The 24593-nt window shown below is 38.4% G+C and overlaps 1 protein-coding gene across 3 annotated transcripts in view; it reads left to right on the top strand.

Annotated features, from left to right (window-relative positions):
* The window catches only part of ESR1 (estrogen receptor 1), a 275553-nt gene that overhangs the window by 62108 nt on the left and 188852 nt on the right, over positions 1 to 24593 (top strand). For 2 of the 3 annotated variants that reach the window (XM_021693344.1, XM_021693343.1), the window contains one exon: positions 162 to 278. In XM_021693344.1, the coding sequence (XP_021549019.1) occupies positions 162 to 278 (117 nt within the window). The remainder of the gene's footprint in view (positions 1 to 161; positions 279 to 24593) is intronic. The other variant, XM_021693345.1, reaches the window with a different exon arrangement.

The following is a 24593-nucleotide window of genomic DNA, read 5'->3' as shown; positions in this document are numbered from 1 at the left end:
TGGAGAAGGGCAGCAGAGGGATGGCATATGCATATGCAGAGCTAGCAGCACAGTCAAGCCAAGTAAGTGATAGGAAAACATCCCCCAGGCGGCTTCCCTGTAGATTCTGCCTGGCTACGTTTCCTGAAATAATATTAATTCTGTCCTCTTGCTTTTAATAGGACATAATGACTACATGTGTCCAGCTACCAACCAGTGCACGATTGACAAGAACAGGAGGAAAAGCTGTCAGGCCTGCCGGCTCCGCAAGTGCTATGAAGTAGGCATGATGAAAGGCGGTAGGTACCTGCCCCCCAGGGTGCCCCTGGCCCCCCAGTGCTGGCTACTTCGGTCCCAACAACCAGGGCAGTGCAGTGTTTTCCCTTCTAATTCGTTGTTTCCTATTCCTATTTCTATTTTTCTTTGCAACACAAGTATTTTTATAACACATTTTTAGTTTTAATAGGAAGTGCCTGGAAATGGAGATTCTAACATGCCATTTTGTGTCTTATATTTTAGATGTAAATACTTATATTTTAAATCAGAGGTTTGTGGGAGGTGGCGATGGAAGGAAAGGAAGACTGCTCAGTGAATTGTTCTGGAAATCTTTTTCAGTGACTGGTTTATATTGCTAATGCTAGAAAACGATGTCTGAAGAGAAGCTTTCCCTAAATTGAGACTTGTAAATGTGAGAGCTAAATAGATAATTTATAATCTACCAATCTCTGAACATCCGTCAGCAAATTTGAATTTCAGTCAAAAGGCAGCTTTTTCCATTAGAAGTTGAGTCAACCAGCAGCTCCCGCAACCTCAGCATCTGGCATGGGGCTGGGAGCAGGGGAATGACTGTGGAGCGCTAACAAATCATGAGGCACTCAGGTGTTGTGCCTGTGTGCCTCCATCTTTGTGGCTGCGTGCGTACGACCATGCGTGTGGTTTTCTGTCCCCTCACGGGTCCAGTTTTCCAGTTTTCTGGTTCTGAGGGTATTACCTGCTCTATGGATGTGGTTGCCTGATTGTTCTTGTCTTCTTGGGGGATCTAGTCTTGAGGAACACAGCTGCCAGTCTTGGGTTGCCTTCAAAATACTGGGAGAGAACAAATAGAAAATGTGTAATTCAAGTCATGGCGCGTTCAGTGTTTTAGGAGGATACAAGGGGGACGGAGGGACCTAGGATTATGTTATGTTGTCTGCTGACTGTAATAGGGGAAGAGCTTTCTGAAGGAGACGGGGCTTGAACATGAGTTAAGGAGAAGGGAGTTAACAATGAAAAAGAATGGAGATAGTGCAGGTGGAGGGCAGCTGACCTGTAGCTTGTTAATACTTGGCTGAAACGGGCAGCAGAAGGAAGACCAAGAACCTGATTGGAAGGAAGCTTACAGTCAAAGATTCCTGAGTTCCGTGGTCATAGATAAGCCTGCCAGGTTGGGATTTTAAATACAGCATTTGGAATAAATTTTCTTGATGAACAGACGAAATATTGAATTTACGCATTGTGTGAGCTGTGACTATATGTCTTGAAAAAGCAGCTTTAATCCAAAGGGTAATTAATTCCAAGAATTTAACAGCCACATTCAGAAAATGACACTTGGAGTCATAAATGGATTAAATATTTAAGGAATTCATCTTTCTTTGTGCTGTTAGAGAATTAGTCAGGCTTAATTAAACTCACAAAAAGCTCCTTAAGGTAACTTGAAAAGTGACAGGAATATAACAGTGCATGTAAAAAGTTTAATTTGAACCAGTGGAGTCCAAAGTTTAATGTGCTTCTTTGATGACTGCAGGTAGATTAAGTCCAGCCTCTTACATTCTGTCTGAAAGCTGGAATAATCAACTCGTGAATATGTCCAAAACATTTTTCCTTTGAGGGTACCCATATATTGACTGCACTTCATAAAAACAATTCTGTTTTTCCTAATTTATATCCAAATACAGTCTGGCTGCATAAACATAAATTATGCATACTCATTTTTAAGCTAACAAAAATTTTAATATGCAAAGCCATAATAAGAGTCTTCCCACTGTTTTCAAATACAACTCTAGATAATCCCACTACACCTAGGCAGTCCGCATGTGCATGCATATACTTGTAAAAGCGTATTTATGACTAAAATATATATCTGTGTTAGTTTGCTGCTGTATCAGTCTGCTTGGCCTGCCATAACAAAGTCTACAGCCTGGGGGGCTTAAACAACAGAAATCAATTTTCTCACAGTTCTGGAGGCTCAAAGTGCAAGATGAAGGTGTTTGAAGATCCAGTTTCTGGTAAGACCTCTCTTTTCAGGCTTTTAGATAGCTGCCTTCTCACTGTGTCCTTTTCTCTGTGGACGCAGACATAGAGGGAACATCCTCTGGTTGTGTCTCTCTTCTTATAAGGGTGCTGGTCCTATTGGATTAGGATCCAACCTTTATGACCTCGTTTAACCTTTAATACTTCCATGAAGGCCCTATCTTCAAATACAGTCACATTGCAGGTTATGGGGCTTCAACATAGGAAGTTTGGTGGGAAATAGTTTAGTCTATAACAGCTGCTGTATCAAAATACTATAGATTGGGGGGCTTAAACCACAGAAATTTCCTCACAGTTCCGGAGACTGGGAAGTCCAAGGTCAGGGTGTCATCAGGTTTGGTCTCATCTGAGGTTTTTCTCCTTGGCGTACAGATGGTCACCTTCTCACTCTGTCCTCACATGGCCTTTTTTTCTGTACTCATACATCCTTGGTGTTTTTTCTATTTCTTATGAGGACACAAGTCCTGTTGGATTAGGGCCCCACCTGTATGACCTCATTTGATCCTTATTTGATCTTTACTATCTCTTTAAAGACCCTGTGTCCAAATGAAGTCACATTCTAAGGTATTGGGGTTATGGCTTCAACACAAATTTTGGGGGGCAAAATTCAGGACATACCAATATCTTATAGAGATTTCTCAGTCGTTATTCAGTATCTGTCTACATATAATAAAAGCATGTGTCTTTCTGGCAGTTTACATATGTGTATAAGTTTTATGTCAAGCTTTAAAGTTGTAAAATTATAGGCTGTGCAAACATCTTGTTTTAATTACATGTATAAAGCAGTTGCCATTAAAGCAATGTGATTTATTGTGTTTTCTACAACATGGAATACCACATGATACCTTATATAACAACTCCCCAAATCCCACTGAATAAAGACTTAATTTACAATTGGAAGTACGAATATAACTATAAAATTTGATACTACTTTGTAAAAACAGCTGTGACTAAATAAATCTTTATAACATTTTCTACTGGTTTCATAAGAATCCAGTTTCTTAACCAGGCTTGACAGCAATTAGAATATCGAATCTCTACCTATGACGTAAAATGGTTAGTTTCAGATAAAAGAGAGAGAACCATATACTTACCCCCTATTTTTATAGGAAGGCTGAATAAATTTACTGAAATGTTCTAAAGATCTGAAAGCCTACATGATTTATCTACATGAAGACGTTATTTGAATCTGTTTCAATGCCTATATTATCCTGAAAATCCAGTATCATTATTAGATTTGGTTCTGAGCCATGGTAGTTCCATAAGATACAGGATTTTAGAGGATGCATTTCCTCATCATAGTGCATGTGCAGGTCTCTCTGCCTCAGCTGCATTTTCCTCCCCATCCCTTAGATGGTCCCTCCCCTTCAACCTTAGAAGGCAGATTCAATGTCTTTTCTTCAGGGAAGCTACAGCTCTTCTCAAGTTACCATAATTATTATTGTTAGATATTCAACAACTGTCCATAAACTCCATGATGGCAGGGACTCTCTCTGTCCTGTTTACTGAGCTAGCACTAAGTCACAAAGTAAGTGTTCAAGACATTTTGGTTTTTTTTTTGCATGAATTGATGACTTAATTCACTTAAATAGTTATTGGTTTAGAGTCTCTTACATGTGAGCTATTTTGAAGCGACATGAATAAGACCCAGTCCCTTCCATCACTGTCCTCATAGTACAAAGAGGACATTTGCATATGAAGTGGCAAAAAAGTCCAGAAGACAAGTTGAGGGTAGGTTGGAAGATGAAGATGATAATGAAAGACCAGTGGCCAATGAAGTTCAGAGCTTTAGCCAACCACTCCGGGGTTAGTCCAACCCAGGATATTACTCAGACTATCTGATTTCCAAGGTGTATATATATATTTTTAAGATTTGTTTATTTATTTATTTTAAAGGAGGGGGGGAGGAGCAGATGGAGAGGAAGAGAAATCCTCATCAGACTCCCTGCTGAGCACAGAACCTGACATGGGGCTTGATCCCAGGACCCTGAGATCGTGACTTGTGCCGAAATCAAAGAGTCAGATGCTTAACCGACTGAGCCACTCAGGTGCCCCCAGGTGTATATTGTTATCAAAGAATCTGCTATTCTAGTTTGGTTTGGTGGAAAATGGAAAGACTTCAGAGATGGAATTCCTGGTCCAAATACTGCTCCTCCTCAGACTTGCTGAGCAATCCTGTTATAGTCACCTTTATGGGCTTCATTTTCCTCAGATGTAAAATAAAAATTCTACTTAACAAGTTTGTTACAAAAATTGCAATTCATAACATATAAAAGTACTTTATAAATTTAAAGTACCACCCAAGTGTTAGCTATTATGTCTTTTCTTTTCTCTCTCTCTCTTTTTTTTTATGTTGGAAGAAAGAGAGTGGTAATTTCATCACTTGTACTGGGTATAAATATCTAATTCCTTTGTGGGGAATAAAAGCCTGGCTCAGACACATCTGCTTTTTTGTTTTTTTCTTTTTGGTGTCATATACTGGATATGGCTTCATGATGAGTGAAATTTATTGTGCTTTTCATTTTATGATGTCAGATTTACACAAACTTGTTAAAATTCTTTCCTCACAATAGACTCAGAAGTGTGTTGGTGGCAAGGTTTTCGTTTTTCACATGAGGAAACTGGCACACAGAAATTAACTGATGCAGGAAATTAATTGATAGACATGCACTGCCCATCGTGGTTATGCTTTCTTATAATGCATTAAGAAATTTGAAGAGGAGTAGGAGATACAGGCTTTCAGTTATGGAATGAATAAGTCACAGAATAAAAGGCACAGCATAAGGAATAGAGTCAGTGATATGTTAATGCCGATGTATGGTGACAGATGGTAGATATACTTGTGGTGAATGTAGCATAATCTATAAACTTGACAAATCATTATGCTGTACACCTGAAACTAATGTAACATTGTGTGCCAATTATACTCAAATAAAAAAAAGATGAAATTTGAAAGAAAGAAATATTGGCTAGTTTTTATTTTGATAACAATGCTACAATTTAATTTTGAGAAATACTCCAAAACAATAAATAAATTAATGTTACAATTTTAAAGTGAAAAGATAAGACATTAATAATATAGATGGGGAGATGTATGTTATGGGTCTAGAATAACTCAGAAACCCAATGAAGAATCAGAAAGTAAAATATTTCCTTATTGCCTAAGTTGAATATTTATCATTATGAGTGAGTATAATTCACTGTACTGAAGGGATAACTCCCAATCCAGAAAATTAGTTTTCCCTTAATCCTACATTGGCTATCAGTTACCAAATGTAATCAACTGATTATTTTCTTTTTTTTTTCATGGTAACAATTTTTTATTTAGAATTTATCTACTATTTCCAGAAAAGGATTTAAAATAGCTAAGTAACTATTATTATTTTTTTATTATGTTATGTTAATCACCATACATTACATCATTAGTTTTTGATGTAGCGTTCCATGATTCATTATTTGCGTATAACACCCAGTGCTCCGTGCAGAACGTGCCCTCTTTAATACCCATCACCAGGCTAACCCATCCCCCCACCCCCTCCCCTCTAGAACCCTCATTTGTTTCTCACAGTCCATAGTCTCTCATGGTTCGTCTCCCCCTCCGATTTCCCCCCCTTCATTCTTCCCCTCCTGCTATCTTCTTCTTCTTCTTTTTTTTTAAACATATAATGTATAATTTGTTTCAGAGGTACAGGTCTGTGATTCAACAGTCTTACACAATTCACAGCGCTCACCATAGCAAAGATTTTATTTAATTATTTATTTATGAGAGAGAGAGAGAGAGACAGAGAGAGAGAGCATGCGTGGGTGAGCGCACCAGTGGGAGCCTGGAGAGGGGCAGAGATGGAGGGAGAGGGACAAGCAGACTGCTCAGAGTGCAGAGCCCACTGCAGGCTCCATCCCATGACCCCGAGATCGACCCTGAGATCCTAACCTGAGCGGAAACCAGGAGTAGGACCCTTAACCTGCTGAGCCACCCGGGTGCCCCAGTAATCAACTGATTATTAATATTAATGATGGTAAAACCAAATCAATGAATTGAGAATGTAAATGTGAGGTTCTTTCTTGGGATTGTCCAGTAATTCATGTGAGAATTGTAACTGCATGTGAATCTAAGCTTTTTCAGAAGGTGGGGTTAGGGGTTCATGTTTAGGATTTGATTTCAGAAAAATGTTAAAAGAAAAGCTAGTTGCTCTTGAGCAAAAAGGTTCTGGGTGTTCTAAGCAGCAACCCATGTATTTATGCTATTAGAATATCATTTTACTAATTCATATTATGGATATTTAATTTATTAAAAATTTCCCCCATATGATCAATTTTCGTTTGCAGACAAAGAAATATACAGAATCCAGTCCTTGAATCATATATAGGACCTTACCGATTAATGAATCCAGTGCTTTACAACATTTAAGTCCATCATATGGTTCTACCAGCAGTAGCAGATTCTCTTATCTATAAGACAGATGAAAGCTGATTCGGCATAACCTCTCTTCACTCAGTTCGGTGTTCCTGAGACACCTTCTAGGAACCCCAGGGCTCTAAGGGACACAGTTTGCCAACTACTGATCTAATCGAATTCCTTCATCTTCTAGATAAGAAAACTGAGGCTAGAAAGATTATGTGACTTGATCAACATCTCAGAACTACTTAGCAGAAGAATTGAGCCTAGAATCTTAGATTCTAGACTCAGAGTTCTTTCTTTTTCCAGCATACCTCCTTACTGAAGTACTCCATGCTACCACTCACATTTAACATGAAAAATGATTGACGAAAAATATGGGTGGCATATAACTAAGTTAACGCACACAAACACATACACATACTCCAGAGAGAAGAAATCCAGAGTAAAAGAAACCACCTTTATTCTATTCTTCCAGATGACATGGTAATACTACGGCTTTGGTGATACGTTGACCTTGGGGAGCTAAGGGACTTAGGCTTACCAGGCTCATGGCTAACCTGTGACTGGCTCTCTATTTCTGCTTTAGCTGTGGTGGCAGCAATTGCAACAGTAGGGGATATGGAATGTGTCAGGACTGACTCTGAATTTAAAGAAAAAAGGAGGTAGGTAATGACAACATTGGGGTCCATTAATTTAGCATGAATGAGAACAATGAGATGACTAATCAGTCATTCTATCCAAACATTGGTAAAAAATGAAAGAGCTGTCCTGATACATCATGCCCTCAGCTGCCTAGTGGGGGTAGAAGCAGATCAGCCTCTGGGACTGTTAGTTCAGCTGCATGAAGCATGATGGCGGGTAGCCCCATGCTTCCATCCTGGTAAGAACCATGCTACTTTCAGACCTCTTGACATAGACGGACTAACTTTTTTTTTTTACAGATTTGGCAGAGTATGATGGGGTCAGCTCAATTTGAAGATTGATATCAAAACTACTTTTGTCAGGGTTACCAGTGACCTTCATGTTGCTAAATCCAACAATCAGTTCTCCGTACTTATCTTGACCAATTAGCAGCCTTTGACACAGTAGTTCATTTTCTCCTCCTTAATCTACTTTCTTTATTTGGCTTCCAGGACGATATACTCTTTTAGTTTTCTTTGAACCATACTGGTCACTCCTTTTAGGTCTTCTTTGTGTGTTTCTCATCATCTTTACTGACCTCTAAATTTTGGAGTTGCCCAGGGTTTAGTCTAGGGAGCTCTTCTGTTTTCTGTCTGTACTCCTTGTTGGTACCTCTAGCCCAAGGGCTTTAAATACCAATTAGATGCTTAGATCAGTGACCACATATAATAGGCAGTCAATAAATAGTTGTACCATGCATGAATTACTAGAATGAATGAGTTTGGAAAGTACATCATTATAGCTGTAGAGCTATGTATAGATTGAGAAGAAATTGAGTTTTTTGTTTGTTTTTAATTAAGGGAGACTATCTGCTTGGAACTTAAAACCTGCAGTATAGTAGTTAGCTTTTACTTATAGTAGTTAGCAGAACCTCATCAATGGCAAACAACAGTAAGCATCTATTACATATCAGGGAGATCACCTAGGAGACTGCTGAGATTAGCTGGGTTCACTCATATGTCTGGAAATCAGCTGGCTCTTTTGGCTCGTGCAGCTGGGATGAATTCAGTTTTGTTTCACATGTTTCTCATCCTCCAGGTTTATGCAGGCATATCCTCATGGTGACGGCAAAGGCACAGAGGAGAACAAGCCCCAAATCACAAGCCCACTTCAAGCCTGTGCTTGCATTATCTGATGATATCCAATGGGCCCAAACAAGTCAAATAGCTGAGTCCTTAGTCTTCGTAAGGGGTGGGGGGTGGGGGGTGATGTCTTCAGAGTTACATGCAAAGGTTGAAAAACTGGGGCCATTTTTGTAATTTATCACAGTCAGAAGATGAGCTTTTCAGATTTTGGACTGAAAAATAATTATAGAGTCATAGAATCTCAGATGTGGAGGGGACCGATGAGTTTATTTACTCTTCCTCTCTCAATGTAGGAATCCTGTATGTAGCATTCCTGATATCTTGTGTTGGAGGGCTGAAAACAGATGTGCATTTTATTTTCATGCCTCTCTTAGATATATGATGAAGGGACACAGTGAGTTAGAAAAACCCAGAAATAGATGTGAGCCAGTATTCCTGGAAAGATATGGGCTAGTTTAAGATATGCTAGATTTCACTGATTTATTCAGATGTGGGTTTAGTGTATACCTGTGTATGTTACAATTGCTAATGAATGCAAATTAAAAAGGAATTAAATATAAGGCTGTTTAATATTTCAGTAGAAGTTTCCTGCATATATAAAATTAACCACAGCACATTGACAATCATACTTTTATTTTTATTTAAGTTATAGCTAGAATACCGTTTTAATTTTTTTAATACTGAAAGAATTTGATTGCTTTTTTAGAGGTCAGTTTAGTTCTTAAAGGATGGAAAAAGGGATCTTCATTTACTTTTCTAAGAATGACCTGGCAAGTTAGAAGGAATGCTGACAATTTTCTAAGGCCAGGCAAAAATTTCAGGATGGATCTGTCTTGCTCCTGTGGTTTGCTTTTGCAAAAGTAAATTGGCCTTGAAATGATGTAAAGATCCTTTCTGTGGCTAGAACTTACAAAATGTAGAATTTTGGGGACAGTTATTGTATGAATGAATTGCTGCTTTTTTTTTTTTTTTAAAGATTTTTATTTATTTATTTGAGAGAGAGCACAGAGAGAGGGCCAGAGGGAGAAGCAGACTCCCTGCCGAGCAGGGAGCCCGATGCAGGACTCGATCCAGGGACTCCAGGATCATGACCTGAGCCAAAGGCAGTCGCTTAACCAACTGAGCCACCCAGGCACCCGAATGAATTGCTGCTTTTAAACTCTGTAAACCTAAGACCACATGAATTTTCATGTGTTTACTTTGAGTTTCAATGATTGTGATGAGGATAATGAAGGGTGTTTAGAGCTGCAAAGAACTTAAAGATCACATAGCCCACCTCTTTGTTTTTCAACTTATTGTTCTCCTCCGAGTCACTCAGCTAGTTAACTGCTCAGACAAGAGGTCAAGACTCTTTGGACCCCTCCTTCAGTATTCTTTCCGTTGTACTGCACTGCCTTGCTGACCTTAGTGATTTAGATCATCATGAAAGACAGACACATGCATAAGTATGATATTAATATCACATAGACCGCAACTATGGACACAAAATACTACTCTTCTTCCACAAGAACATTTATCAATGAATGCATTTGGCACAGCTAACGTACCAAAATAAATTTATATGGTGATGGTTTTTTTTAAAGAGTTACTTAATATTTAATTACTTAATATTGCTTAATATTTAATATAATTTAAAATGGACATTTACTCCTTCAGGCCACAGGTTTTCACTGTTTTTCAGTATCAATTTCAATATTTGTTGTAAAGCCTCTTTGTTTTCTTTTTTAAATGTTTAGACTATTCTGGTATAAAAAAAGGCAGCTCTGCTAGGTAGAAGGAGGCCTGGCTTAGGATCGAGTGTATGAACTGGCTCTTCTGAGGACTCTTGGACAGATCACCTCATTTTTCTGAACTCCGTTTTCAGTTCTGAAAAATATGGGCTTAGGACTCAGTGATCTCTGAAGTATCTTTCAAATCTTAAATTTTATGTTGCATGATCTAAGTTCAGTTTAGTAGTGGAAAGTTCAGAATATAAAGCTGAAGGTAAGTGTATCTACCTTTCTGGATATGAGGAACAACTTCGGTGGCCATCATATTCATATTTCATGATGAATTTGCAAAGCAACTAGCAACTGTTGGCATGGACAAAGCTATTCTCTTCGGTAATGAGCATGGAAAGAGAATCTCTTCTGAGTGGGGGGTGTGTGTGTGTCACAGAAATGAGTGTGATGCTGCCATCATGGTGGCTGAGCTGTAAAAAAGGTGGCTATAACATCATTTATATCATCACGATTATTCAGCCACATAATGAAAGAATTCAAGAACAAAGTTTGTTGAGAGAGGACTTTATTAAAAGTAAACTCTTTCTGTTACTAGAGATGTAATGATTATACCTAAGACTTGAGTCCCAAGAACTGGTGAAAGTTTCTAGTTTTTGCCTTGTGGAACAAAGGAGGAAGCTAGATAGTAACTTTTGTGAAGTTCCTGATTAAGTATCACACGAGCTTGTCTGGTGATGTTTGCTAGCAAACATATCCAGGAAGTGGAAGCCATAACACACCCGCACTCAGACTTCTGGGAAATATATGCCAGCCCTAAGAGAGATCCTAAGGTGAAGTGTACAGTCATGTATAAAGAAATGTCTGGTTACACCTTGAGGCAACATGTGGTTTAGTTTAAACTTGACTGAGCAAATAAAAGTTAGTGAGAGGCACACAGAATTATACTTAGGTGTTTATATCTTTAGAAGCTTACTTTAAAAGACTGGCTATTATTGCATTTATTTTGTAATAACTTTTTGGCAGTTTTATTTAGCAAATTTTACACATAACAAATGCCAGGCCAAGTCCAAACTCCTTAGCCTAAATCATTTCCAGATAACCTTACTGAGCATTTACTATGCGAAGGTCTTGGAGGCATAAGGTTAGAAGGTGGTTACTGATCACAGAGTCCAGGCAAACTAATGGTGGAAGGAAACCTTTCCCATAAAAAGGTGGTGAAACACCTTCATTCCCTCAAGAGACCTGGGATTGGAATTCCTGCCTTCCTCCACCCGCCATTTCTGATCCTAGTGATATGAGTGCTCTCAGGGATCAAGCAAGCTCAAGTGTGATGTCTGGCCCATTGTACTTACTTTCAACTTCTGGCTCATGTTCTTGGGGATCTGTCTTATTGCCAAGTTAAGTCCTGCCCATCCTTGATTTATTTAGTTTTCTTTGTGGGTTCTAGTCTCATAGAAAACATACTTGTGTAAAAATACCAACTACCCCATCAGGCTATTCTGGGAATCAAATGGATGAATTATATATTTTGGCAATTATGAATTGGCATACAAATGTTGGGTATCATTATTCATATATGGTGTAGCATTTTGGCCTTTTGCTTTTGGAATCAGACCACCTGGATTCAGATTTTAGCTCTGTCTAGAGATGTGTGACCTTGAATAAGATACTTAACCTCTCCAAACCCCAGTTCCTTCATTTGTCAAATGAGGAATAATAATAATAATGGTAATGATAATAATAATCATAATTCCTACCTAATAAGGTGGTGCAGGAATTAAGGTATAACTTGTAGTATTGTATTTGGCTTTTAGTGAGCCCTCCATAAAGTTGGTTGCAATAGGTAATAAAGAGCACACACAATTTTTGCCTTTTGTACTTAATCTAATCTCCAAATAAAATGCTATTCCACTATACTGTCATCATCATCACAATTAATCAAGAATTATTAAGTAATTAGTTATTACGTATTTAGTGCGATGTAGATAATGTGTGATATGTAAGCTGTAGTGTCTAGTCCCAAGGAACCTGCAATTTCACCTCCTGCCTACCCTGGCATTCAGATTTCTCTACCCGTTGAATCACACCTATTTTTTCATGCTGCTTTGCTACTTTCCTAAGAAACTTTTGGCCGCGGCAACCAGGTCTGCCCATTGACCATAAAACATACCTTGTCCCTTTATGCCTCCTTTCAATCTGAAGTTAGTTATAAATACTTTATTAGTTAGTAATAAATTTTCCTGTTTACTAAAGCTCCTCTCTGTAACTCATTTAGGACTCCCTGGAAATCATCACCTTTTTCCTCTGAGTACCTCAGAATATTCTTTCTCCTTGTGAATCAGAAGGTCATGTGAGCTGCTGGTAGGGCCTCTGTGTTAATCCAGGTACAGAGCTTTTTGAATCCCTCCAGCTTGAGGACAAGTTAGACGCATTGGTGTCAAGTCAATTCCGGTTGCCAGAGAGCAGTTTCCACCATCTTGGCTCTGACTTCTGCTTGACCTCTGCCCCCTTGATTTTAACATATACCTCAACATCTGTCCTCTGCCTCACCTCCATTTCTAATCTTTGACACAACCCCCTCTACACAGAAGCCTGGATTTTTGACTTCTAGGTTATTTATCTGACTGCTTATTCTCTCTTCGATAGAGTCAATCGTGTACAGACTCTGCTGTCACTTAACCAATAGAAATGCCAACTATTGAGCTCTGTCCTCAACACTGTCCCCACGTCTCATCCCCAGGCTGGCCTCTTGAGTGCCAGTTATTTCCTGGACCTCTGTGTTGTCCCACCAGCACCCAGCCAACTGCCTGGGACTGCATGGATAATATCTTTATTTATTGAACACTGAGTTGAATGGGGTATAAGATTCACCTTCTGTGTGCCAGATGGTTGAGCCAAGCTAACAAGTTAGTATATTGTGTTTTAAAAATATGTCTATCTCCTATCTTTCCAATTAGATTTTTAATTTCTATAGGGATGGTCCCATGCTTGTTTTAGTCACAGCATAGTGATATTTTTGTATATATCTGTTATTGATGGTGAGATGAATGAAAACAGAAAAAGGAGAAGCGGTGGTTTATTTATTTATTTTCTAGAGAGGGAGAGAGCGAGAGGAGGCCGGGAAGGGGCATAGGGAGAGGAGAGAGAGAAAATCTTAAACAGGCTCCACACCCAGCGCGGAGCCCTGATGCAGGGCTCTATCCCACGACCCTGAGGTCATGACATGAGCTGAAACCAAGAGTGAGATGCTTAACCAGTTGAGTCACACAGGTGCCTCAAGAGGTGGTTTATCTTAATGTCGAGTTAAACAATTCCCTTGGCATTAGTCTACTATTCAGATCATATAGGCATGACTGAAGTAATACCACTACTATAATTAATCTCACACTCTTTCTCCCCACTTTTTGCATATGCATGGACTTATGGAAAATTTATAATGCAGTTTTAAACGTGAAAAGTACCAACATTAAGTACTATGACTATCATAACAAATAAATAAAACTATACATTTAGTAAAAAAAAAAAGCTCATTTTAAGGGAGTAAAAAATTCCATTTCCAAAATTATTAAGTTAAAAATAAAATTTCCATATTATTGAGTTATTTTAATAATATTCAGTATCGCAGGTAAGATGAACTGTTTTGTTGGTAGGTATTTGTTTTGAGAAGTTCTAGGTAGAGCATCTTTATTGTTGAATGTCAACTTCTATTTTTTTCCCTTTAGCTTAATTTTTATGTTTATTATATTGTTTTGTGAAGGATTCAAAAATATGCCTTTCGGGGCGCCTGGGTGGCTCAGTCGTTAAGTGTCTGCCTTCGGCTCAGGTCATGATCCCAGGGTCCTGGGATCGAGCCCCGCATCGGGCTCCCTGTTCCGCAGGAAGCCTGTTTCTCCCTCTCCCTCTCCCCGTGCTTGTGATCCTGCTCTCACTGTGTCTCTCTCTGTCAAATAAATAAATAAAATCTTTAAAAAAAAAATGCCTTTCATACTATATAATGGGGATTTCCTATGAAGTATTAGATGTAGTGAGGCAGTTCCTATCACGAATTTTCCAGACATTCTTTCTTGCAAGCAGATATTAGCTCTATTTGTTTTAATGTATTCACGCACATTCTGATTCTCTCCCTCTCTCAATATGGTTTTAATTCATTACATGAAAAAATTTTTTAAATAGTTTTAAGAATTTTTAATAATAACTATGTTTGCTCCAGTGCTTCAGTCCACCATCTACTCAGTTGAGTCCTTCCCCAAATTAAATGTTGTACATATGGAATTGATTCTCTTCACATGGATGTATTGTTTACCCCCAAGGAGATGCAGCTTTCTGGCTCGTAGTAGTAGTAATGGATCAGAATAGTGCCCATCCATATCTGTCATATATTCATGAGGAATCATCTGATAGGACAAATAACAAAACTAGACAAAACAGACAGCAGAACAAACCCTAGCAAGATAAATGTAAAAAATCCTGAGAATATTTAAAAAATAAAATACTGCAACAAAGCATTCAGGTCCAATGCAAGAGTACTGAAACAGAAAAAAGCAGAACCAGCTGTGGGAAAGCCAGCCAGGGCACAGCCGTGGGACAGCATCTGGAGGGGCTGTGGATGAACTGGTGTTACTTTAAAAAGACAGAAAGGAAAAAGAGAGGTAAGGACTGACAAGGGAGGTGGTAGAATACCGAGGTTTGATGCTCCGAATGTGCTCAGTATGCCTGAAGCAGTAAGAACAGAGGAGGAGATGAAATGCAAGTGAGGTGCACATCACTTAGTCACGCAAAAAGCTGATGATGATTCAAGTAGAGCAGGTGGACCTCACAGTAGGGAAAAAATATGTTTGAACTCCAACTAATCAGGTGATAATAGGAAAATAAACAGAGGCATATCAAATAAAGGCAATATTCCTGTAGTTAAGGACCTAGATTTGGGACACAATCCTCAAAAAACAGACTAGACTAGTAGAACCTGCTTTTCCATTAAAAAAAAAAAAAGAGACAGAAACTTTTGTGTTAAAAGCAACATGTTAAACTGTCCCAAGAGCTTACTTCTCCATATTTGGGGATCTAAGGATTTGGGGAAAAAATACAGAAATTAAGAAAGATTCCTGAGCATCACGAGCATAGCCTATAGGCAGGCTAACTTTTCTATTTGAAAGCAGAAAGATATTAGCTCAAGATTTATACTGTAAAAATTAATGACTTCCAACTTTTAGTGAAAATCTAAATCAGGCTTCGCTATTAGATCCCACACCCACATCTGAAAAGATGAGAAGACGATGGAAGACAGATGTGAGACATTAAAGGGTGATGGATTCACACATTAACAAAAGGTTGATGTTAGAAGGTAGAATAAATGATTGTTAGATACCATCTTTAAAAAATTATAAGAGCTTGAGAACTATGAGATATTTTAAAAACTTTTTCCACAGGTGGCAAAACAGGTAGAGAAGGACAAGCCCAAACAATGAACTCAATGACAGAGTTTTCTTAGTCAAGTAAGGAAATTAGAGGCACATTTTTTTCTTTTTTAACAGATGACTGTTTTTAAGAAACTGTATTAGTTAAGATTAATTTTGATTTAGGAAAGAAACTGTTTAAAATCTTGAGAGGGAAATAAAAATACATAACTGTCATTAAAAATCAATAGAAAGTTAATTTTATCTAGCACTCATAAAACATTTTTAAAATTAAATGAAACTGGGCGCCTGGGTGGCTCAGTTGGTTAAGCGACTGCCTTCGGCTCAGGTCATGATCCTGGAGTCCCGGGATCGAGTCCCGCATCCGGCTCCCTGCTCAGCAGGGAGTCTGCTTCTCCCTCTGACCCTCCCCCCTCTCATGCTCTCTCTATCTCATTCTCTCTCTCAAATAAATAAATAAAATCTTTAAAAAAAAAATAAAAATAAAATTAAATGAAACTGGACTAGACAGTGCTTAAAAAATAACAAGCCAGATTAAAAAAAAAAGATCCCCTAAAGAGACACCTTATCACAGCTCTGAATTTTTATGTCCAAATACTATAGCAACATGACGCCAGCAAGAAAAATGTACAAGCAACTTTGGGTTGTCTTTTCTTTTTCTTTTCTTTTTTTTTTTTTTAAAGATTTTATTTATTTATTTATTTGAGAGAGAGAGAATGAGAGAGAGCAAGCACATGAGAGGGGGGGAGGGTCAGAGGGAGAAGCAGGCTCCCCGCCAAGCAGGGAGCCCGATGCGGGACTCGATCCAGGGACTCCAGGATCATGACCTGAGCCGAAGGCAGTCGCCTAACCAACTGAGCCACCCAGGCGCCCTGGGTTGTCTTTTCTTATTGACTTTTCAGAGCTCTTTGTATATTCTGAATTCTAATTTTTTATTTATTTTGTGTATTGCAAATGTGTTAATATAGTATGTAGCTTGTCTTTGTTGTGTTTATGGTGTCATCTATTTCATAGAAAACTTTAATTTTTAAAGTATGAAATTTATCATACTTTTTTTTTACAGCTTGTGTTTTGAATTGTTTGATAAATCCCTCCCTCTCTGAACACTATAAAGTTATTTATCTATATTCTGTTTTAAAAGTATTAAAGTATTTTTTTTCACGTTTTGTTACTTATTCCAGCTGAAAGAGATTTTTGTTTATGACAGGAGGTAGGGATAAAATTTTATTTTTTTCCATCTGGATAACCAAATTGTCACAGAGCTATTAATTAAATAATACATCCTTTTCTCATTGATCTATAAAGGTACCTCTATTATCTGTGAAGTTCCCCTATATGAGAATCTGATTCTGGGCTCTCTTTGCTATTTTTTTTCCTTTGTTTGTTTATGCCTTCACTAAGCCCATTTTCAATTTCCATAACTTTGTAATTACTTTGACTTTATAATCCTTCTTGTAAGGGACTTTGTTCTTCTTCAAAATTGTTTTGGCTATTTATGGCTATTTTTGCTTCCAACGGAATTTTTAAATGAATTTTTAATGAAGTTGCATTGAATTTATAAATTCATTTAGGGAGGATTGACATCTTTGTGATAGTATGTCTTCCCACCCATTGACATTATAAAACTCTCTGTTTATTTTAGGTCTTTTTAAATTACTTTCAATAATATTGTAAAATTTCCTCCAAAGGCCTTCTGTATTTTAAAAAATTACTCCTAGCTGTCTCATTTTACTGATAGTTTTAAGACGTATCTTTTAAAAGTTACATTATCTTATTCTTTCAGGTATGTCATGTATTTATTAAAAAACTATAAATTCAGGATTATCTTGTCTATTTGTTTAACATATTCCTATGCTATTCAGTATTCCTCAAAACAGGATTTTTTAGGGTGGCTGCATTAACATTCCAGTATAGACATACCATAATTAATTTAACTATTTTTTAAATTATTGGTATTTATATTGTTTCTAACTTTCACGATTTTCATTCCAATTTTAGTATATGTGATGCTGAAGCAAACACCTAACCTTCATAGTTTTCTTTTCTTTTCTTTTATTTGAGCCCAACACGGGGCTTGAACTCATGACCTTGAGATCGAGACCTGAGCTGAGATCGAGACCTGAGCTGAGATCAAGAGTTGGCTGCTTAACAGCCTGAGCCACCAGACACCCCATCTTTCATGATTTTAAACAAGACTATGAACAGCTTTCTTGCTAAGTCTTGGCACACCGCAATAATTATTTAGGATTCATTCCTAGAACTTGAATATCTGATTCAAAATGTGTACACGTTTGCTATATGTTGTGAAAATCAATCTAATGGTGGTTTGTTGAGAAATCATGATATATAATATAAAAGAACATACTGCAAACATTACAAATTATGATATATAGAAATGTACTTATTGACATGGAATATATAGTGAAGAAAGCGGATTATGAATAGAACTTAAGCATTTTAATTTGTATAGGTTTGTATTGAGCAATAAAGAGGGGAGTGAATAAATGAATGAGTAAATGATTCTGGAAAGAGAGACAACAAAGGTGTAGCAGCAGTTAGCCCTGGGTAAGGGAATTATGTATGATTTTTATTTTCTACTTATAAAATTCTCTATATTTTCCATTTTCAACAATATGCATGAAGTATTTATGAATAAAATTATAAAAAAACCAACTTTGATATTCTTATATAGATTTAGTGGGATGACATCTCTCCATTTTTTTCATTTTTAGGAAACTCTATTCCTGGCAGTTCTCTTTCTTTTAATATTTCTTCCTGTCTTTTGGGAGTGAGATTGACCAGCTGTCTTACTATAACACATCTGTACATTGTTATTATTGTATTTAGCTGATAAATTTCACAACTGTAGTTATTTTATTCCTCATTTGGTACATAACTATATTTTAGGTGAGTTCAGAAATATCTTTGCATGAGTTCATCCAACTCATCATCACGATGTTGAAATATCAATAGCAAATCTCTGGTGTTTGGGGTATTCGTATGTTTCTTGGTCCCATTTGTGTCTTTGATGATGGGTGGCAGCCATTATCACAAATGGCAAGAATACACGAAAGCCACTCACTGTGTACCCTTCCCCCTCCTTGCTTAAAACTGAAGCAGGAATGACTGGTGTGATTCACTTAGGAGATACTTCATGAAACTGTGGAAAAATAAATTAACTTTTCCATCCTTTATCAGCATGTTTTCAATCCCTCTTGAAGGTAAGTGGGCCAACACTAAATAAGGAACAAAGAGATTTCACGAACAATGAAAGCTTTCCAAACAATAGAGAAAAAAAATTGTTTCGAAACAGTGACTTATGCCCCATCCTTTTATTTGAATGTGTTTTCTTAAGGCAACAACTGGCAAAGAGTTGAATGATTTTAGGTTTAAAGTAATTTTTTCTCAACAAGACGCCCCACTGTCATCAGGTCTCTTTTCAGAGCGATTTTGTAACTGATGTATGGTAGCTCATGCTGATTGCTTGCTCCACATCCACTCAGAGTACACACTGTTCCAAAAAATCACAAAGTTGAAATATTTTTATTTGGACAACTTCTGCAATCAAGGTAATTCACCTTATCTTCCGAGAATAAAATGGAAAAAGGCAACCCAATCTCTGTGACCTTAAACTTCTAGTGAAACTTAGAGGCATATTAGCTTAGCTGGTGAGAGCTTGGTGCTAACGACACCAAGGTCGTGGGTTCTATTCCATGACAGGGCAGTGAGACTCAAAGGGAAAGCCTCATCACATTGGCGCAAACTCCCTGGGACATCTGCTAGCCATTCGTAGTGAGGCAAAGGACTGTGGGTTTTTTAGGGAATTATGCCATAACTTGGGGATTCTCCAACTTGAAGGCATTTGTGGGCCCCAGGAAGAGGGCCAACTGAGGCTGGGTGAGAGGCCCTACTGTATCCTAAGCCAGAGCACAGTGGAAGATGAGAAAAGTTAAATGAGCTCCAGGAAGTCAGGGTCAATCCAAGGCACTGCATTCAATGGGTGTAGCAAAGAAGATCTGGTTGAGCCACTAGGAAGGTTTCCAGATGGAGTCACTGTGTAAACCAGTGTCAGGATATCTGTTGATAGGGGTTAGGACACCCACCATCAGTCAAGGGCTCTGGGAATGGAGTCTGTTTCTGGAGGGCATGTGGGCAAGTGCCATAAACAGTTCTCTAGCTACCACTGGGTTCAGGGCTGAAAAGGTTGGGCAGAAGTAGGACCTCTGGAATTTGGCCAGTTGAGCTGTTCAGGAGTGGTGTAGGTGCAAAGTGGGGGACGTTTGGTGAGCTACACAGCTATTTGCCCAGGCCATGGGGGTGGATGTGGAACTTATGCTAGGCCGTGTCTAGGAGCATGACTTAATTACAAGCTTCACCAGACAGACAAGGAGGAATGCTGGCATACCATCTTTCTCTGCATTGGCTGGCTTGGGGACAGGGAGGGGATGAACTGTAGGCAGGGGCCACAAACAAATCCAGCTGTAAGATGCTATGAACATGGAGACAGAGGCTAAAAGGGGGGGGGGGGAGAAGGTGTGAACAGTTCTCATTGTTGCAAAAACTAGGTGGGGAGAACATTCTGTTGGCAGCAACATCTTTTTCATCTCTTGACAGTTCTAGAGGGATATACTACATATCTAGTGTAGCACAGTTTAATAGAATTTCTGCTAAGATGGAAATGTTCTGTTCTGTCCAATTCTTTGGAAGTAGGTTTTTTTCATTGTGGTAAAATATACATGACAGAATTCACAATTTCAAAGATTTTTAAGTGTACAGTTCTGTGGTATTAAGCACCTTTGCATTGTTGTGCAACCTTCAATTGAATTAGATTTTTAAAGTAATTTTAATGATGACCAACCTCAGTCTCAGAGAGTTTGAGTAATTTGAGTATGCATGGGTGGTAGAGTGAAGATTTGAGCTCCGTGTTTGTCCAACTACAAATTCCATACTTTTTTCTATAGCATGTATTACCTTTACCAGAAGTAACTTCCATCCTTATTTGATTATTTATTTTTATATTGAAGTATAGTTGACATATAATATTATATTTGTTTCAGGTTGTACAACATAGTGATTTAACAATTATATGCATTACTCAGTGCTCACCATGATAAATGTAGTTACTGTCTGTCACCATACAAAGTTATTACAATGTTATTGACTATATTCCCCATGCTATACTTTTTATCCCTGTGATTTATTTATTTTATAATTGGAACTTTGTACCTCTTAATCACCTTTACCCATTTTTGTATCCATTAGCCAGTATGGCTATTGAGCACGACATGTTGCCAGTTTGAGGAACTTTTTAATTCAACTTAAATTTAAATTTAAACAGCAACATGTGACTAGTACCTACTGGACTGGACAGAGCAGACCTAGATGCTAGAATAAGTGGTAGCAGCAAATCCTATATAGAGAATAATAAATTAATAATTACAAAAAAAGAACAGGGCAAAACCCAAGTGGATCTTTCTCGTTGGCCTTGGTCATACTCCCACTCTCAAATAGGTGGCATTCATTTTTTAATTTACACAATGTAAACTCTGTAGTGATGAAAGTTCATCTTGATATTGAGATTCAGCATAGTCAGAGAGCACTGGATTCCTCTTCTGGACCTGCACTGTGCCACAGATTGTCCATCTGTAAAATGGTAATTAAAATCTGATTGGTGGGGTGCCTGGGTGGCTCAGTTGGTTAAGAAACTGCCTTCGGCTCCGGTCATGATCCCAGGGTCCTGGGATCGAGCCCCGCATCTGGCTCCTTGCTTGGCGGGGAGTCTGCTTCTCCCTCTCCCTCTACCTGCTACTCTGCCTGCTCGTGTTCTCTCTCTCTGTCAAATAAATAAATAAAAAATCTTAAAAAAAAAAAAGGGGGGGGGCGCCTGGGTGGCTCAGTTGGTTAAGCGACTGCCTTCGGCTCCGGTCATGATCCCAGGGTCCTGGGATCGAGCCCCACATCGGACTCCTTGCTCGGCGGGGAGTCTGCTTCTCCCTCTCCCTCTACCTGCTACTGTGCCTGCTTGTGTTCTCTCTCTCTGTCAAATAAATAAATAAAAAATCTTAAAAAAAAAAAAAGGGGCGCCTGGGTGGCTCAGTTTGTTAAGCGACTGCCTTCGGCTCAGGTCGTGATCCTGGAGTCCCTGGATCGAGTCCCTCATCGGGCTCCCTGCTCGGCAGGGAGTCTGCTTCTCCCTCTGACTCTCCCCCCTCTCATGTGCTCTCTCTCATTCTCTCTGTCTGAAATAAATAAATAAAATCTTTAAAAAAAATAAATAAATAAAATAAAATCTGATTGGTATTTGTCACAAGCAGTAGTTAATGGGTCAGTTTCTAAATATTCCTTCCTGTCAAATCGTTCAGTAGTTGTTTCAGAAGCACATAACACAATCTATTCAAGTGTAGGAAGAAAAGAATATAATTTCTTACTTTTTTTGTCTCATTAAGAATACTGTATTTCAGGGCGCCTGGGTGGCTCAGTTGGTTAAGCGACTGCTTTCGGCTCAGGTCATGATCCTGGAGTCCCGGGATCGAGTCCCACATCGGGCTCTCTGCTCGGCAGGGAGCCTGCTTCTCCCTCTGACCCTCCCCCCTCTCATGTGCTCTCTCTCTCTCATTCTCTCTGTCTCAAATAAATAAATAAAATCTTAAAAAAAAAAAAAAGAATACCGTATTTCAGCTTGTTTCTGTTATATTCACGTCACATGTTAGTACATTAGCACTTTAATGTAATTAAATATAAACACGTATTGGGAGTGCTTGCTCAAGTATTTTTTCCTAATAGAGATGTACAATCAGGAAAGATAGAGAAGTCAAGTCAGTAGTGTATCCTACAGAAAAGGCTATCCCTGGGCTAATGTGATTAAATGTTTATCCTAATCTCAGATATTTTGATAACATCGTCATGGAAAATATGGTTTGTTTTTTTTTTTACGTCTTTTCTTTACAGTCTATTCAATAACTATATCAGCTGGTTCAATTGTTATAAGTTTTATAATTTTGTTTTGCACTCAGCGAGTTTTCCTGTTTCTTCCCATACCTGTATCTTACCTACATTTCATTTTCCTATATCTTTATAACTCCATCTGACTATCTCTGAAAATCAGTCAGGAGCTTTAAAACTCTGCAATCTCACTTTATAACCCGCTCTGACTCTGGAAAGGGCTGCCTCGCCACTCACAGTTGCCTCCACAGTAATGTAAAATGAATAAAGTTCCGGAAACTCTAGTCTTGAGAGCATCTTCCTTACTTAGGTTCATGTATTGTTCTGATTTAGAGATGGCAATCCTGCTTCCATTGCCCCTCTCCAAATCAATTAGGTTAGACCCTGAGGGAGGGTCCCAGAATGGTTTTCAAAATTCCCCAGATAATTCTATTTTTTAAAAAAAGATTTATTTTTTTATTTGGGGGAAGGAGAGGAAAAGAATGCACATGGGGGGAGGGGCAGAGGGAGAGACTCTCAAGCAGACTCCCCGCTGAGCAGGAGCCCGCTGCAGGGCTTTATCTCAGATCCATGAGATCATGACCTGAGCTGAAATCAGGAGTCAGATGTTTAGCTGACTGAACCACCCAGGCCCATAGAGAATTCCCCAGAGACTCTAATGTGCATCTGGAGTTGAGCCCCACTGAGATGCTTGATGTTTGTTTTTTCTGAGGCCTGTTAAGCATCATCAGATATTATTTCATTGTTACATATTGGTCCACTGCATGGCCCAATCGGTGGCCACTAGTCCCTTGTGGCCATTTAAACTTAAATCAATTAAAATCAAGTAATATAAATGCAACTCAGTTGCATGAGCCTCATTCAAATGCTCAGTAGCCGCAAGTGGCTAGTGGCTGGTTACTTTATTGCACAGCCCAGCTATACATAGAACATTTCCATCACCACAGAGAATTCCATTGAGCTGTGCTAAGGATCGGGAAACACCAAATTGGAGAATTGAAGGAGGGAGGGTCCACTGTAACAGAAACCCGAAGTGTTCTGTGTGGTTGGTAGATGCTGTATCTTCCATTATATGTGGAATTTCGTTTATGAATCCCTTAATTTTTAAGTTCAGTGGAAATGAATTTTTGTTAATTTAAGTGAAAGACTGATTTACTTTGATATGACTTGCTTAGCCTCCCTTGTTAAGAGTGTCTGCGGCTGCAGTTCACTCAGTCCTGACTTGTTTTTTTGTTATGTGTGCCATTTAAAGGCAATTGAATCATAGAGGTTTGCCCTTCTGAAATCTATATTGTTTTATGGAAGAGGTGAACAGCTGGTGAAAAATAGTCCCAAGGTTTCTAATCCCACCAAAGGAAAATATGGTGTCGGGCATCGCCTTGCCCCATGACATTTGTGAAATCCAGGCAGGGACAGATCTCATGCTCTAATAACACGTCAGTAGAAACATCCTCGTTTTCCACTAACAGGAATGTTAGGAGTGAGAGAATATCGAGCTTAATATCATTTTCACTTATTAAAAAGTTAAAAGCTGAAAGTAGCCATTTTACCAGCTGAGGATTTACGTACTGACTTTTGGTATGTCAGTTTGAAAATCGCTTTCTCAAATAACTTGAAATTTCATTCATTGCATGATGACTCCACTCACACCACCGGACGGATTTTCAGCTGTACCTGGTATTTCCCTTCATATGCCCTCCTCCTATTTCTGACACTTTTATTAAGTCCCTCCCTGGCACATAAACAGAACACATCGGTCCATTAATGGAACTCATTATGCTCGTTTGTCTCTGCCAAGAACTATGGAAAATGATCACAATTGACTATGTAATTATAATTAATCTTTTGTAGATGTACACACTTCATTTTTAACAAGTTCATTCTGTTAAGTTTCACTCTGTTTCAAATAATGACATTCACTGGTACAAAGAAGAAATATTCAAATGACAGCTTAACTAATATCTGTGGCAGATAAGCTAGTTATTGTGTTCAATAATTTTAATCGTTAGCTCATATTATCCAGATAGTAACTCTAGGAAGTTTATTCTATTAGAATACCTATGAAGATTAAGTAGAACAGCTT

Source organism: Neomonachus schauinslandi, chromosome 8, assembly GCF_002201575.2.
Source record: "Neomonachus schauinslandi chromosome 8, ASM220157v2, whole genome shotgun sequence".
NCBI classification, from domain to species: domain Eukaryota; kingdom Metazoa; phylum Chordata; class Mammalia; order Carnivora; family Phocidae; genus Neomonachus; species Neomonachus schauinslandi.
Note: the sequence above shows the minus strand (reverse complement) of the source record. Positions and strands in the feature narration are given on the sequence as shown.